Here is a 13,474-nt window from a genome sequence, read left to right as displayed (position 1 = left end):
GGGCGGCACGTTGGAGAGCGCGCTGAGCATCGTGCCGCTGCTGGCCGACAACAAGGAGAAGCGAGGCCTGGCGCTGGACGGGCGCCTCAAGGACGAGGACACCAACCTGGCCTCCACCACCATGTAAGGAAAAAAAAGGCCAAGCGACTCTGAAATGTCCCCAAATCAACAAGATTTGCGTCGGGTGGAAGCGGAGCGTTTCCTGCCGCCCGGCGACCTTCAATTGCCAGCCGCCGTCATGACAAAGGGCCCCCCCGTCGCCCATCGGCACAGCTTTGGAGGCGAAGAGAAAGCTCGGCCGCCGAACCGCGTCCAAATGCCGAGAGCTCGGACGCGTCCAGGCACCGCGGCGGAGGAACGCTTTTGCGTTGCTGTCGCGCAACGGCTAAAATTTGTTTCCAAGAAAGGCTGGAAAGTCGTGTTTTCAAAGGTCTCGCGCCCCACGGAAGGGCTCGGCAACGCGGCTTCCGAAGCACGCGTCGCTCCGTCGCGCTTTGGGGCGGATCCGCATTTTCTGCTGTTGCTCAAAGCTCAGTCCCGGCGGATCTTTGACGTCCGAGCTCGTCGGCCTTTCCCGTGACAACTGCGGGAACGCTTTGCTAACGATGCTAACTAGAACGAGTGGACAAATGGTGAGCATTGGGAGGAGTTTTTTTGTGGTTGTTGTTGTTGGCACGCCTAAGCCGCGAAAGCGAAGGCGTCGCTTCGCTGTCGTCTCGCGAGCAATGGCGCACCGGCGGTCGGCCCGCTTTTCAAGCGGGGCGAGAAAGAAAGTTGATCTGGCGCGCTTCTCATGGCCGCGCCGCTCGCGTCCAATGTCTCCAGGTTGCGTCCGGGCGTTGAGAAGGAGGTGCTGGGAATTCTGGTGTCCTACAAGGTCAAAGTCAACCTGATGGTGGCCGGAGGAGGGTGAGTGCCGGGATGCCGCTTCCTTTCCATCCCCGCCGCGTGAAGTGCCCCCTGACCGGTGTTTTGTGTTCCCGCAGGCTGCTGGGAGGACTCACTTCCAGGTGAAGCCGCCTCGCTTCCCGCTCGGCCTCGACTCCGCTTGACTGTTGTTTGCTTTCCTCGGCAGCGACGTCACCGCCGAGCTGCCGCTGATGCTGATGCACCCCAAGCCGCAAGGTGACGTGTCGCGCCGCGACCCGCCGCCGCGGCACAAGTGAGCCCACCCCGAAGTGAAAATGTGTCCAAAACGGGCCCGAGGTGTCCCGAGCCGGCAGATGCCGCGCCGAACCCGCGGCGAGCGAGAGCAAGAAGGCCCACGCGGCCCGTTCGCGCCCGAGACCTCGCTCGGCGCACTTGCCAAATATTGAGACAGGTTCCCAACGAGGGGTGCGCTCACTTTGTGTCTCGCTCGTGCTTTCCGCCGTTGTGCCTGTGGCTTGACTTCCTGTTCCAGCAAGCCAGCGTGCCGTTTGGCTGAGCGCCTCACTCACGCTTCTTTTCCTCTCTCCTCGTCTTCAGAGTAAAATCTCCGCGACCACGTAAGTACTCATCGTATGTATGCGTGCGTGCGTGCGTGCCTCGACCTCATCCCCAAAGATGACGCAATCGCGTCGACTTGATGAAGTCGTCCTCGACGATGACGAGATCTCACGCTGTCGTGGGACGCGCCGGGCATTTGCTCATTGTCGTCACGTCGCGCCGCGCGATTGTGCTCGGTGACCCCGACCGGTGGCGTCGCCACGAGTGGCGCGTGCTCATTGATGCCCGCTTTTCACGGGGACGTCAACCCCGACGCGTTGCGGACAATCGAGTGTTCCGCGCGCCTCCGGCGGTCCGAACGCGGCGTCGTGCCCCCCGGTTAGACGAGCGGGAGGCGCCGAGGCCCTCGGGCCGTCAAGAACATTTTGGGGGTTGACCTCCCCGTTAACGGGGGCACCCGACACGACGACCGCCGTGGATGACCCGATGTTGAAAGACGATTTGTCCACGTAGCGCACACGTGATGAATGCATGTTGAAATATCGCCACGTGTTCAGAGACGACGTCGGCCCGCAGGTGGACAGAAACGCCGACAGGAAGTGAGGCGGCGCAAGACGGCGCCCGAGGAAGACGAGCCGTCCGACGCGCACGCGCGACTCCTTTTGTCGCCGTGGGTGCACCGTTTTCCTTTCGCTGCATCGTTCTGTCCAATTAAACATTTCAACCTGCGTGTGACTTTTTGCGTTTGTTGGCTTCTCCCAAAAGAGTTCACGTCACCAAGAAGGGCAAATCAAAACCGACTACTTGCCTTGCTTCACGTTAAACTCGCGACACTTGTTTGGGTTCATGAGAATGTTTCTCAAGAGGATTTCTACAGATTTGCCATCACACCAGCTCACGTTACACACGAACGTGTGTCTGTGCTCAAGGGGGCTAATGCAAGGATGCAAGGTCACAAGTGAGGAAGCGCAGGAGAGGATGCGGGAGCTGCAGAAGGAGATGCAGAAGGAAGTGAGGGAAAAGGCAAGGAGGCGAAAAAGAAAGCCAACGATGGGCGCAAGGACAAAAGGAGCTGGGCGAACAGGGAAGGAGAGCGTGCTGGCAAAAGCGAGAAGGAAGCAGGCCGCGGCAAGGATGCAAGGTCGCACTTGAGGAGACGAGGCGAAAGAGAGAGAAGGGCGCGAGGGGGAGTCGACGCGACGCCACGCCACGCCACGCCGCGGCGGGGAGGGGAGGGGAGGGGAGGGGGCGCAGGCGGCGAGCGACCCGGGCCGCCGAACCGAACCGAACCATCCATGGGCGGCTGCGTGGGGAGCCGGCACGACTCCTCGGGCAGCTTGAACGACAACTCGGACGGAACCGGAGGTAACTTCCTCCCCGGCGCCGAGCGGGGGCCCCTTCGACGACGGGCGCAGGGTTCGAGCGGGCTCTCCTCCGGGCGGGCTCGCCCCCTTCCCCGCCGAGGCGAGCAGAGGCGCTCCGAACTCAAGGTGGCGGCACAGCGGCGCGGAGCGGCTCTGCTCGGCTCGGCGGGTCGCGTGGCGACCGGTCGGTCTTTGTTCACCTCGCGTGTGAGGCTAGTTAGCATGCTAGCCGGCTACATGCTAGGTGTTACGAGTTGATTCTGGCTCGTTTTCGAGCGACCACATCGGAATCGTCAAGTCTTCCGGCGTCCGTGCAGTGAACGCGGCCGCGGTTTCCAACTCGCCACGCGAAAGGTGCTGAAAGGAGCGACGAGTAACGAAGTACAAATAGCCGGCGACCGTCGAGAAGGCGATTCTTCGGGCGCTCGCTTGAAAATGTCCATTTTGGACGGACAATTAGATTTGGAAAGGACCAAATGTACTTTCAACTCCTCGGCCTGCTCAAGTTGGCTCGTGCCCTTTTTTTTCACTCGATTTACTTGATTGACACGACAGTACTCGGACGTCGCAGCAGGACTACACGCTATTTAGGACATCTTCACGAAACCCACTTTTCAAACTGTGTGTATGGCACTTGAAACATGAATTGGAATCCCCAACAGTTGTTTGATCCTCTCACCCTTGCTAAAAACACCAATGGACACCCTAACCCTGACTTAAAACCTAAATTTGTGAGCCTCCCCCAGGTTTGATGTCTGACTTCAGAACCTCACCAGTCGTTTTCGAGATTCTTAGCGTGCGACGCACCCCCAACACACACGCGCAAATTGAAGTATGACGATATTGACGAGTCCCGCACCTGCGCGTCCAACGTGGCCCGCCGTCTTGCGTTCGAGCGTCAGACGGGCGGGCTCGCTAAGCAACAAATGTCCATTTTTGTTGGGGTCAGTGGCCCTGGGGCGCAACCAGCCGCTCAAGCGCGAGCGGCCCAAATGGAAAAGCGACTACCCCATGACAGAGGGCCAGCTGCGCAGCAAGCGCGACGAATTCTGGGACACGGCGCCGGCGTTCGAGGGCCGCGCGGAGATCTGGGACGCCCTGAGGGTGGCCGCCGCCGCCTTCGAGAACCAAGACCACCAGCTTGCCCAGGCCATCCTGGACGGCGCCAGCATCACGCTGCCGCACGGTCAGTTGGGCGCGCCGGCAAGGCTTCTGCCCACTGCTTTGGGCAAAGATGAGCAAATTTATGCCAGTTGTTTTGATTGATTGATTTCCCCATAGAGGGCTTCCTTTTCTATGTTACGTTGTTCCTGTTTTTTTTTGTTTTGTTTTGATGGGGGAGGTGGGAATTATTCATTCAATGAAAACCAAAGGACAATGTCTTGAAACCAGTCAAATGTTCAGCCTGTTCGTTGGTATCGTTCCTCTTCTAAGCATTCAAGGACCAAAACGTTTATTTGATGAATTGGCCCGTTAATAAGCCAAATGTTTTCATTGGCCTCCGAAATCCAGATGGGTTCAGCCTTCGTCATTTTCCACAGTTGGCCTATTTCATTTTTGGGTTTGTTTGTTTGGTCCCATTTCAACGTTTGTCACTTTGCTGACATTTTCTGGGTCTGTTTGGCACGGCAGGCGCGCTGAGCGAATGCTACGACGAGCTGGGCAACCGCTACCAGCTGCCCGTCTACTGCCTGGCGCCGCCCGTCAACATGATCGAGGAACGCTGCGACGAGCCCGACGCCTCCGACCGGGACTCGGGGGGCGCCGACTCGGACGGCGGCGGCGGCGGCCGGCGGCTGCGCCTGCGCCTCTCCACGGGGCGCGACCTGCGCCTGCGCGTGCGGGCGGCCGACACGGTGGGCGCCATGAAGCGGCGCCTCCAGGCTCAGGAAGGCGTGCCCGCCGCCGCCCAGCGCTGGTTTTTCTCGGGGCGCCCGCTCACCGACAGGCTGCGATTGGAGCAGATCAACATCTCGCGGGATTACGTGGTGCAGGTGGTCGTCAGCCAGCCCCCGCCGGACGGCGCCCCCGCTCGAGAAACGTGGCGCCAACCCACTCCCGTGGACGCTTGAAGGCGGCGCGGGAAACTTTTGGCCGCCCGCCACGTGTCACTCTGGCCACCGCAAGCACAAGATGGACCCCATTTGCGGTGTTGTTGCCGTGACGAGAAGGTGGCGACATGCTTCATGACAAAACCCGACGCTGGATGAAAGGCTTTTCTTGTCGCTTGACTGCACAATGGTGGGAGAGAGAGAGAGGCAGGCGTGCGCCAAACGCTTGGAGCGGATGACTCGGCAGGTTTTGATTTAGACGTCGACTTTTTCGAAAAAAATTAAAAAGCATTTTTCTTTGTACTCCTCTGCAGCTCGTCCTTTCTTTGAGCCAGAGCGCCTCTGTGTCGCCTCCACTTCATGAGATGAGTTTGAACGGTCGAGGCGCTCGCAGCTCCAAAAACACGCCACGTTGCTCTCACAAATGCCGAAGGAGAACGGAGGGGGAGAGAAGCCCAAAAAGTCGTCCGGAATTGCCGGCGGATGCCGCCGGCGTCCCGCCAACTTTGCCTTCTGCGTGCGCGTTCGAGACGAGGACGCCAGCGGGCCGCGCGGCGTCGGGTTTGTCGTTTTGAGAAATGTCCTTCTCCTGCGGGGCCTCGTTTCTTTCTTTCAGCTTGCGGATGAGCAAAAGGCCGTCCCGGACCACTTGGGGCCAGAGGCGGGAACGCCGCTCGGAGGCGAGGAACGGAGGAATGAAAATCATCCCGAACAGATGAAACTTGGACAAGACGCATCCACGCGCGTCGCCGACGGACCGCAACGGTGGCAAAAGAGCAAGGAAAGGAATCGCTCAAGAGGTTGGGTACAAAAAAAAGTTTTTTTTTTATTCATGTATACGCACGCATTCCTCCGGCTGTTTCCGTGACAACGTGCGACACTTTGCTGTACTGGCTCGGTTTCGTCGGCGCTGTCGCCGCATGGTGTTGTTGCGTTCGCATTTTTCTCGCGTTGCGCCGCCGCATGGCGCGGGCAACGTCACCGCGTTTGTGTGTTGTTGTCGCTGCGTTCCGTTGTGCGTGTGTTTTTGTCGCTTCGCTTGCATCTTGTGGCGTGTTGTTTGTGTCGCTGCTTTCATGCTGGGGCGTGCGTGTGCATCGTTGTGGCCGGAAGCGCCGGGGCGCTGACTGCGGCGCTGCCTTTCGTGTCAGGAGACTGGACGTGGGGGTGTGCGCGAACACACACACACACAGTGCATGTGTGCAGGGGGTGGAGTTCAGCTGCAGGAATTGTTTTTCCAGTGTGCTGCTGTGATGTCGTCATTGTGGTCAGTGTTGCTGCCTCTTGGACAGGTACCTACACACACACACACACACACACACACACAGACACACACAGGCAGACGTGAGTGTGTCGTGAAAAAAAATGTAAACAAAAAACAATTGCACTGCATTGTATACGTGGCGCTCCAAAGTGAAAAAGAAAAAAGAAAAGACCGCCGCGACCATGACACCAGACATTTGGAACGCCAAACTATCCACGGGGAGCTCCTGTCCTATTTGCCGCGATGTCGTCTCTCTGAATCTGAGCAGGTCAGGTCCCGTTTGAGCGAGTGTTGGGGCCCTGCTTTGTTTTGCACGGGTTCCGCTTGGATTTCTTTGCAGGCTGCGACAACAGCCGCCGGAAAGGACTTCTCCGCAGCGGAGCAGCTTCCAGGACTGACACCGAGACCGATACGCCGGCGCCGCAAGAAGGAGAGGTAGCGCCGCTCCTTCCTGCCCACGATTGAAAACCTGGACTCACCCTCACTCGCCCATTTTTGATTTGCTTAGATTTATATTCGCTATTTATTGCTCTACTTTTTGTCTTCTACTTTGTCCCTTTCCTCATTTCGCTGCTGTAAATTGGGGAATTTCTCCATTGTGAGACAAATGGAGGCCAACTTTGTTGTAGCCTAACTTGCCGAGCGCGCGTGGATGTCGTTCGCGTCGGGGCTTGGCGGCGCTTACCTCTCCCAGTGTTTGTGGTTGAGGGCGCTGAAGTCGTCCAGCGTGGCGATCTCCTTCAAGTACTCGCTCAGCTTCTGGAGCTCGCGGTCCTTCTCGCGGTTCACGTGCGCCTTCATGAAGGGCCGGATCTGCGCACACGCAGACGCGCGCCGCCCTGAGATGGCGGTCAAATTGGGTGCCAACGCCCACAATTTCAGACGCTCAGCAAAATAGGCTAGCGGACCGCTTCTCGTCCAAAAGAAAATCAATCCTTCACGTTTGGGCCAATTTGACATGGGCGCGAGCGACGGATGGAAAGGCGGGCGGCCGCCTACCTTGAGCCCGTTCTGCGGGTTCATCAGGAAGTTGCGCCCGATGTCATCCAACATGATGGTGTTCTTGCGGCTGTAGAAGCGCTCGTACTTGCCCCAGATCACACCCAGCGGCTTGACCTGCGCCGCCGCATCGTCAGCAACACAAACATGGACACGCTCCACACTCTTTCCGACAACTTGCCGGGAGATACACTTAAAAAGAAACGGCGGGTGGGTGTTTCATTCAGGTTTCGCCGCCAAAGTTTTTTTCCGGTCGTTTTTTTGTTCCCAGATTGTGGTGAGTTCCGGCCCCATTCGTGTGATGAATGGGGCTCGACCCGACACGATGCCGGCGGAGCAAGCGAGGAAGGAATTGAAGTGAGCACGCAAGACGCCCAACGGCTCACCTCAACCACGCCTCTTTTGGGCGTGTGCACAGTGATCATGGCGGCGCTGTCCAGCATGAACGTGATCTTGTAGTTTGGGTTGTTTCGCCCGCCCAGCTCCTGAGAGACACACACACGCACACACACACAGATATACCGTTCTTAGTCCGGCAGTGTCGCGTTGTCGCTTTGCAGCCACCTTTCGGCTCCATCTTGCCAAAAGGAGTCACGCCGTCGCAGCGGCGCAAAAAGGCCACCGACCTTCATTTTGGCGTCGATCCACTTCATGCTGGTGGCGGCTGCAACGGGGAACAAACGGCATTGATACGACGGCATCGTACCGATGGCGCCGTCACGACGAGCTTATACGTACACCAGATGACGATGTCGTAATCGGCGTAGGCCGACGTCAGGAACTCGTGCAGGTACGGCCTCATCAGCTCCTGGCCGCTCTCCGCGCACGACTTGTGGTCTACGCCAAACACAAAAGGCGCGCCGAGGCACGATGAGTGCGCCTCGCGGCGGCGCGTCTCCCGGGGGCTGGCGCTCACCAAACAAAGTGTAGTCCACGTCCAGCACCAGAAGTCTCTTGCCTTCCCTGGGGGAGTTCATCTCCTCCACCTTGTAGTCTTTGACGCGGCGAGCGATCTTGGCCAGGTTCTCCTCCCTGCGGCGAGCACGTGCTTTTGACTTCTTATTTAGCTTTTGGCCCACGTCGCACGTTGTTCCTTTTTGCGACCGCAGCGTGACCTTTCGGAACCGCGTCTGACCTGTTCTCCACTTCGATGACCTCCTCCTCGATGTCAAAGTCGTTGACCACGTCGTCGTTCTCGGGCGGAGGGGCCAGGACCTCCTCCTGCGCAAGAGCAAAGCGAGTCAGACCGCCACCAGGAGGAGGAGACGGTCAAAGAGGGGGCGAGCAGCTGACAAGAGGAAGACCGGGGAGAACGAGAAGAAAACAAAGGGAAGACCAAAAACCTCGTAGGAAGGAAAAGGAGAAGGAAGACAACCAGGAGAGGAGCTACGCGGATGGGAGAAAAAAATGGAGTCCTTTCTAGGAGGAGAATGCGAAAAAGGGGGAGTAGCAGAAGAAAAGGATTGGGGGGGCACGCGAGCGGCAGAAGGCAGCGTCTTACCAGGCCCTCCTCCCTGGTGCCCATCATCATGATCTTGGTGTTGGGCTTCAGCTTGAGGGAGCCCAGCTTCACCTGGTCCTCCGCCGCCTTCCCTGACGTCACAAGGCCGAGACGAGAAGCGCGCGTGAACTCGACGAGAGCGATGGCGCCGAATCGGCGCTTGAGGCAGCAACGGCGTCCACTTTACCTTTGACCTTGAGCCCGAGCAGCTTCTGCCTCTCGGGCAGCACGCCGGTCAGAGCCTTGATGGACTGCTTGAGGTCCATGACGGTGTCCTCCTCGGACAGCGACGTGATGGCGTATTCTTGGCCCCCCCACTTGATGATCACGGACACGGACATGGCTCGATCACGCGCGCGCTCGCGCGCGCTGCGGAAGCACAAGGGTGAGACGCGGCCGGCCGTGTTGATGTTTTTAGCCGAGGAGGCTAACTGCCGGCGAGCAAAGCGGGCGGCTAACCGCTAACACGAGCCGCCGGCGAGCCCGCTGTGACTTACCTCGCCCGGCGGAGCGAGTTAGCGCATGAGACGCGGGACAAACGGCAGGCGGAGCGTCCGATCGCTTAGTCTGCTTCGTTCGACGACGCCAGCGAGAAGGTGACGAACCTTCCCTCTTCCGACACACACACACACACACACACCTTTAATAAAATCAAAAAAAGACGGGAGCAAAGAGCGTGTTCCTGGCTTGGCGCCTTCCGCCGGCAGTGACGTCGAGACAAAGCCCCGTCGTCACGGCAACGCCACGCTCTCACCGAGCCAGCTCGTCTGGGTCATTGGCAAAGTTGACTGAGCTCCAAATTACTTCCAAACTTCGAAAATACTTCCTGCGGGGGTTCACCTGTGCTCAGATACGAAGAACAAAAGTATTTCTACCTCGGACCTTAAACGGAAAAGAGTCTCCGGTGTTCATGAGTAGCATCTACTCCTTTCTTTGATTCGGGGACGATGCTCCACCACGGTCGAACCTCTCCAGAATGATCATGTATACATTTTGTCAAGTGAAAAAAGACAAGGAAGAAACGTGCCTGTTTGTGCTATGTTGCCACCTCGTATGGCCTAATTGTGCCAGTCAGTGCCACGTAGCCGCCCGCGATTGTGTATTCCAGGTACACTATTGACAATTTCTGAAGTTCACGTGGGACCAGCCAACACAACGTTGCCAGTTGTTTGTTTTCATAAACTATAGTTTATGGAATAAATTCATTTGTTGTCCCAATTAGGATCCATTGTCTGGCCGTTGCACGTGAAACATGTTTGCGATTTCCTTGAAGTCAATCATTAACATTAGGCTGAGCTCTTTTGTGAAATACTCATTGGCCAAATTCAGGTCAAACTCAAAACAAAACAAGAACCTGCTTAAAAGCACAAAGAAAATCCCGGGCCTATTCCCTCCCAGTATGGTCAACAAAACAATGTCTTGTACTGATGTCGTGCATTGGCTTTCAAGTGCGATGTCAACTGAAATGGGCTCAAGAGTTGAAAGTTGGGGGAAGGAAGTGAACTCGGGCAAGCGGCCCGTCCGCCCCCACGCGCGGACTCGCCGTAGCCTGGCAGCGACTGCGACTGCGACTGCGACTGCGCATGCGTACTTGCGCACTCCAGGCTCGCGTCGGGCTGCAGGCGGAGGCTGCCTTCTTAGGATGGCGTCTGGGCGAGATGCTGGAGACGCGCGGATCGGCCGCCTCCTGTGAGCTCGACGAGGCTCGGTTCGGGCTTGGCCCGGCTAAAATGCTCCGAGCCCCCACCGGGCAGCTCCCCGCCGAGGCTCCGACGCGCACTCGAAACGCCGACGGCGGCCTTCGCTCGTAAGTTGGACATTGTCCGCCATTTTGAACCTGTCAAACTGCGCGCTAGCCGGCTAAGCTAATCTCAGCCAAAAGAAGCTCGACGAAGCTAAAGCCGCTTTGCCGAAGCGGCGACCAAAGCGCCGCTCAAGCTGTTTAGCCTCTGAGCGCCTGTGCCGAAATGTTTTACTTTCGGGTGTTTCCGCTGAAGCATGTGTGACTTGTGTTTTGGTGACGTCACTTTCTTGAGCGAGCTAACTAAGCGGCTAGGCTAGCCGTTAGCTGGAGCGGTTGGCTCCGTGCTCGTTGCGGACGTTGTAGTCTTCGGTGTTGGCGTGCAGTCACGATGAAGTGACGCAAGAGAATTGTTGTTAATTGGGGTTTGAACTGCTCCAGCGAATTCTTGTGTCGTATCTTCAATGAATACCAGCGAAGCATCGGTACCCAAACAGACAGACCGATCAACCGACGGAGAGGTTACTCGAGTTCATGTGGGCATCGACGCCGGTCGCTGGCGTTCATCCGCCACGAAAACGTCTCCGGTCGCAAACCGAACTCTTGTCGGAGAGGTGCGCGGAAGATGACGTGATCAAAATCCCGCGGACTGCGGTGATGCGACGCGAGGAGCGTCGGCGGCATCATTTTGTTGCTGCGAAGGCGACGCGGCACGCGAGTCGCTTCGGCCTGCCCCAGGCAACGAGCCGTGTCAACACACAAGCCCCTTGGCGTGCCCCAGACCAAAAAGGAGAGGAGGTCCACAAGGCCAATCGTGGGGCATCGGATGTCCTTGGTCAGGGAAGGGCAACATTGCTCTGAAAACACTCTCAAGGACATTTTCGGTGGGGAGGGAATCAATAGAAATGTTGCACTCGTTGCTCATTGACAACTTTTCATATGAAACGTCGACTAGACCCGTCGGCATCTTCTGCTCGGGCCGCATTCTTTCCATCAATCAAATCGTCTGTCAGTCCGTTTTTCAATCAGTCAATGAATCGGATTGTGACAAGAAATCGTTTCCACTGCTCATTTCAAAGCGGCGCGGCCTTTCAATTCTTCAGAATCGGAAGCTTAGTCCCGCGCCGTCGATCAGAGGAGCCATGTGCGTCTGGCGATTTCCATCCATCCGTTCCGTGAGCATTTGCCGACTTTGCCTTTGAACCCGCATGACTTGGCTCCATCCGCCGTTTTGAGTGTCATCGGGCAAGCTTCTCCCAAGGGTCACATGCCGGCCTTGTCGTTGCGCCGCAGCGGCCCCTGCCGTACCGTCCCATCGTAGTGGTGCGGCGCGGCCATGGCGGTGAAGGAGCGCGTGGAGGCGGTGCTGAACGTGGGCCTGCGCGTGCCCAGCATCGTGCTGCTGGACGTGCTGTACCGATGGGACGTGGGCTCCTTCTTCCAGAAGATCCAGCGATCCGGCCTGTCCGACAACCCCCTCTTCCAGTACAAGTACCTGGCGCTCTACCTGCACTACGTGGGTGAGTACCGCACGCTCAGCCGGCGGGGGACTTTGTCTGTTTTGGCGGCAGCCGTTGTTCGAAGCGTGTCTCCGCCGAGCTGTGCGGTTTCCACTAACGACATGGCCGCAAACCGGAGAGGAAAGAATCCGTCCAAATCTGATCTTTAGGGATTTTGTTTGGAGTTTCTCTTGCCCAGCTTGGCTGCTACATCACACAAATGTGTGGGTGTGTGTGTGTGTGTGTGTGTGTGTGTGTGTGTGTGTGTGTGTGTGTGTGTGTGTCTCTCTCTCTCTCTCTCTCTCTCACAGGTTACATCCTGAGCCTGGTGCTTCTCACCCTGCCCCGTCAGCACTTGGTCAAGCTTTACCTCTACGCGCTCACCGCCCTGCTGCTCTTTGCCGGCCACCAGGTGTCCAGGTATGCGCGCGTGCGCCGAAACGGTGCAGACGGGGCGGGGCCTGAAGGCGTCCATTCTGCGGTGTGCTCAGGGATTACGTGCGCGGTGAGCTGGAGTCGGGCCACGAGGGCGCCGTCTACCTGGAGCCGCTCTCCATGAACCGATTCACCACGGCGCTCGTAGGTGAGAGCGAGCCGCCCGGCGTCCTTTGCCACGCCGCTTCTTGCCGTGCCGTCAACAGAGCGCAACGGCTGCTCCTCATGCCGGCCGGTCCGGACCGACGGACGCCCCCCTCAAAACTTCTGCGTCTCGTATCCGTGTGTGTGTGGGTGTGCGCGGGAGGGAGGGACACCGGAGTGCTTTCGGGTCACCGTTTCAAAGATATCGAGGGCCTCGGATATGATGCGGTTCAAGTGAAGGTTTGATGATGGTCGCGGCGTGGGCGTGGGCCGTTGCTGTTCCCAGGTCAGCTGGTGGTGTGCACGCTGTGCTCTTGCGTGATGCAGACCAAACGGATCTGGCTCTTCTCGGCCCACCTGCTGCCGCTGGTGGCCCGGCTGTGCCTGGTGCCTCTGGAGAGCATCGTGTTCATCAACAAGTTCTCCATGATCTTCACGGGCCTGGAGGTCATCTACTTCCTGGCGTCCAACCTGCTGGTGCCGTACAACCTGGCCAAGACGGCCTACCGCCAGCTGGCCCAGGCGAGTGAGCGGCCGACGCCGAGAGCCTGCCCGGTTCGGGCTCGGGCTCGGGCTGAGCTTCTCTCGGGCCTGCGTGTGCAGGTGGTGGAGGTGTACGGTCTTCTGGCTCTGGGCATGTCCTTGTGGAACCAGCTGGTCCTGCCCGTCCTCTTCATGTGCTTCTGGCTGCTGCTCTTCGCTCTGCAGATCTACTCCTACTTCAGCACCCGCGACCAGCCCGCCTCCAGAGAGAGGCTCCTCTTCCTCTTCCTCACCAGGTGGGCGCCGAGCCCGGCCGCGCCGGCGGCGGACCCCGTGTCAACCGTGCGCCCGCGTGTGTGTGCGTGTGACTCCCGCGCAGCGTGGCCGAGTGCTGCAGTACGCCCTACTCGCTCCTGGGCCTGGTCTTCACCGTCTCCTTCATCGCGCTGGGCGTCCTCACCCTCTGCAAGTTCTACCTGCAGGGCTACCGGGCCTTCATCAACGACAACACCATGCACAGGTGGGCCGCCCGCCTTTCGCAGGCGCCCCGCAGTCCCGCGCACCC

The 13,474-nt window shown here is 58.5% G+C and overlaps 4 protein-coding genes across 7 annotated transcripts in view; 3 read left to right on the top strand and 1 right to left on the bottom strand.

The window, feature by feature from the left end:
• arr3a (arrestin 3a, retinal (X-arrestin)) overlaps nucleotides 1–1,213 on the top strand; it is a 5,105-nt gene extending 3,892 nt beyond the window's left edge. The window contains exons 11-14 of the mRNA XM_019891969.1: nucleotides 1–123; nucleotides 826–909; nucleotides 987–1,010; nucleotides 1,076–1,213. The exon at nucleotides 1–123 is cut by the window's left edge and continues 23 nt beyond it. Coding sequence (XP_019747528.1) covers nucleotides 1–123; nucleotides 826–909; nucleotides 987–1,010; nucleotides 1,076–1,166 — 322 coding nt within the window. The 3' untranslated portion in view covers nucleotides 1,167–1,213. The remainder of the gene's footprint in view (nucleotides 124–825; nucleotides 910–986; nucleotides 1,011–1,075) is intronic.
• LOC109528896 (ubiquitin domain-containing protein 2-like) overlaps nucleotides 1–5,146 on the top strand; it is an 18,233-nt gene extending 13,087 nt beyond the window's left edge. Inside the window, exons 4-6 of the mRNA XM_019891962.1 lie at nucleotides 2,428–2,793; nucleotides 3,742–3,978; nucleotides 4,425–5,146. Coding sequence (XP_019747521.1) covers nucleotides 2,428–2,793; nucleotides 3,742–3,978; nucleotides 4,425–4,864 — 1,043 coding nt within the window. The 3' untranslated portion in view covers nucleotides 4,865–5,146. The remainder of the gene's footprint in view (nucleotides 1–2,427; nucleotides 2,794–3,741; nucleotides 3,979–4,424) is intronic.
• Nucleotides 5,147–5,644: 498 nt separating this feature from the next.
• Nucleotides 5,645–9,325, bottom strand: ublcp1 (ubiquitin-like domain containing CTD phosphatase 1). 2 transcript variants are annotated; one of them, XM_019891964.1, is made up of 11 exons: nucleotides 9,105–9,325; nucleotides 8,795–8,976; nucleotides 8,608–8,699; nucleotides 8,242–8,327; nucleotides 8,023–8,138; nucleotides 7,845–7,943; nucleotides 7,733–7,770; nucleotides 7,493–7,591; nucleotides 7,107–7,223; nucleotides 6,793–6,920; nucleotides 5,645–6,139 (listed from the first exon to the last, which is right to left on the bottom strand). In XM_019891964.1, exons 2-11 carry the CDS (start codon nucleotides 8,946–8,948, stop codon nucleotides 6,112–6,114), a joined length of 957 nt encoding a protein of 318 aa, XP_019747523.1. In that variant the 5' UTR covers nucleotides 8,949–8,976; nucleotides 9,105–9,325; the 3' UTR covers nucleotides 5,645–6,111. The 2 variants fall into 2 exon arrangements, with proteins under 2 accessions (XP_019747523.1, XP_019747522.1); XM_019891963.1 differs by having other exon boundaries at nucleotides 8,795–9,325.
• Nucleotides 9,326–10,189: 864 nt separating this feature from the next.
• LOC109528893 (RING finger protein 145-like) overlaps nucleotides 10,190–13,474 on the top strand; it is a 5,600-nt gene continuing 2,315 nt past the window's right edge. Inside the window, exons 1-7 of one of the 3 annotated variants that reach the window (XM_019891959.1) lie at nucleotides 10,190–10,414; nucleotides 11,642–11,868; nucleotides 12,159–12,267; nucleotides 12,339–12,430; nucleotides 12,713–12,948; nucleotides 13,030–13,205; nucleotides 13,289–13,429. In XM_019891959.1, coding sequence (XP_019747518.1) covers nucleotides 11,685–11,868; nucleotides 12,159–12,267; nucleotides 12,339–12,430; nucleotides 12,713–12,948; nucleotides 13,030–13,205; nucleotides 13,289–13,429 — 938 coding nt within the window. In that variant the 5' untranslated portion in view covers nucleotides 10,190–10,414; nucleotides 11,642–11,684. The remainder of the gene's footprint in view (nucleotides 10,415–11,641; nucleotides 11,869–12,158; nucleotides 12,268–12,338; nucleotides 12,431–12,712; nucleotides 12,949–13,029; nucleotides 13,206–13,288; nucleotides 13,430–13,474) is intronic. The other 2 variants (XM_019891958.1, XM_019891957.1) reach the window with 2 other exon arrangements.

The sequence above is a fragment of the Hippocampus comes genome, unplaced genomic scaffold, assembly GCF_001891065.2.
Source record: "Hippocampus comes isolate QL1 unplaced genomic scaffold, H_comes_QL1_v1.1 scaffold676, whole genome shotgun sequence".
NCBI lineage: Eukaryota > Metazoa > Chordata > Actinopteri > Syngnathiformes > Syngnathidae > Hippocampus > Hippocampus comes.
The sequence above is the reverse complement of the archived record's forward strand: the minus strand, read 5'-3'. Positions and strand labels throughout refer to the sequence as shown.

Excerpts from the sequence above, each read along its gene's own strand:
- ublcp1 (XM_019891963.1), bottom strand. The coding sequence starts at position 8,948 with ATGTCCGTGTCCGTGATCATCAAGTGGGGGGGCCAAGAATACGCCATC. Across the intron at positions 8,700-8,794 it reads GCTCGGGCTCAAGGTCAAAG|GGAAGGCGGCGGAGGACCAG; the intron begins GTAAAGTGGACG and ends TTGTGACGTCAG. Across the intron at positions 7,224-7,492 it reads CCAAAAGAGGCGTGGTTGAG|GTCAAGCCGCTGGGTGTGAT; the intron begins GTGAGCCGTTGG and ends GCGGCGGCGCAG.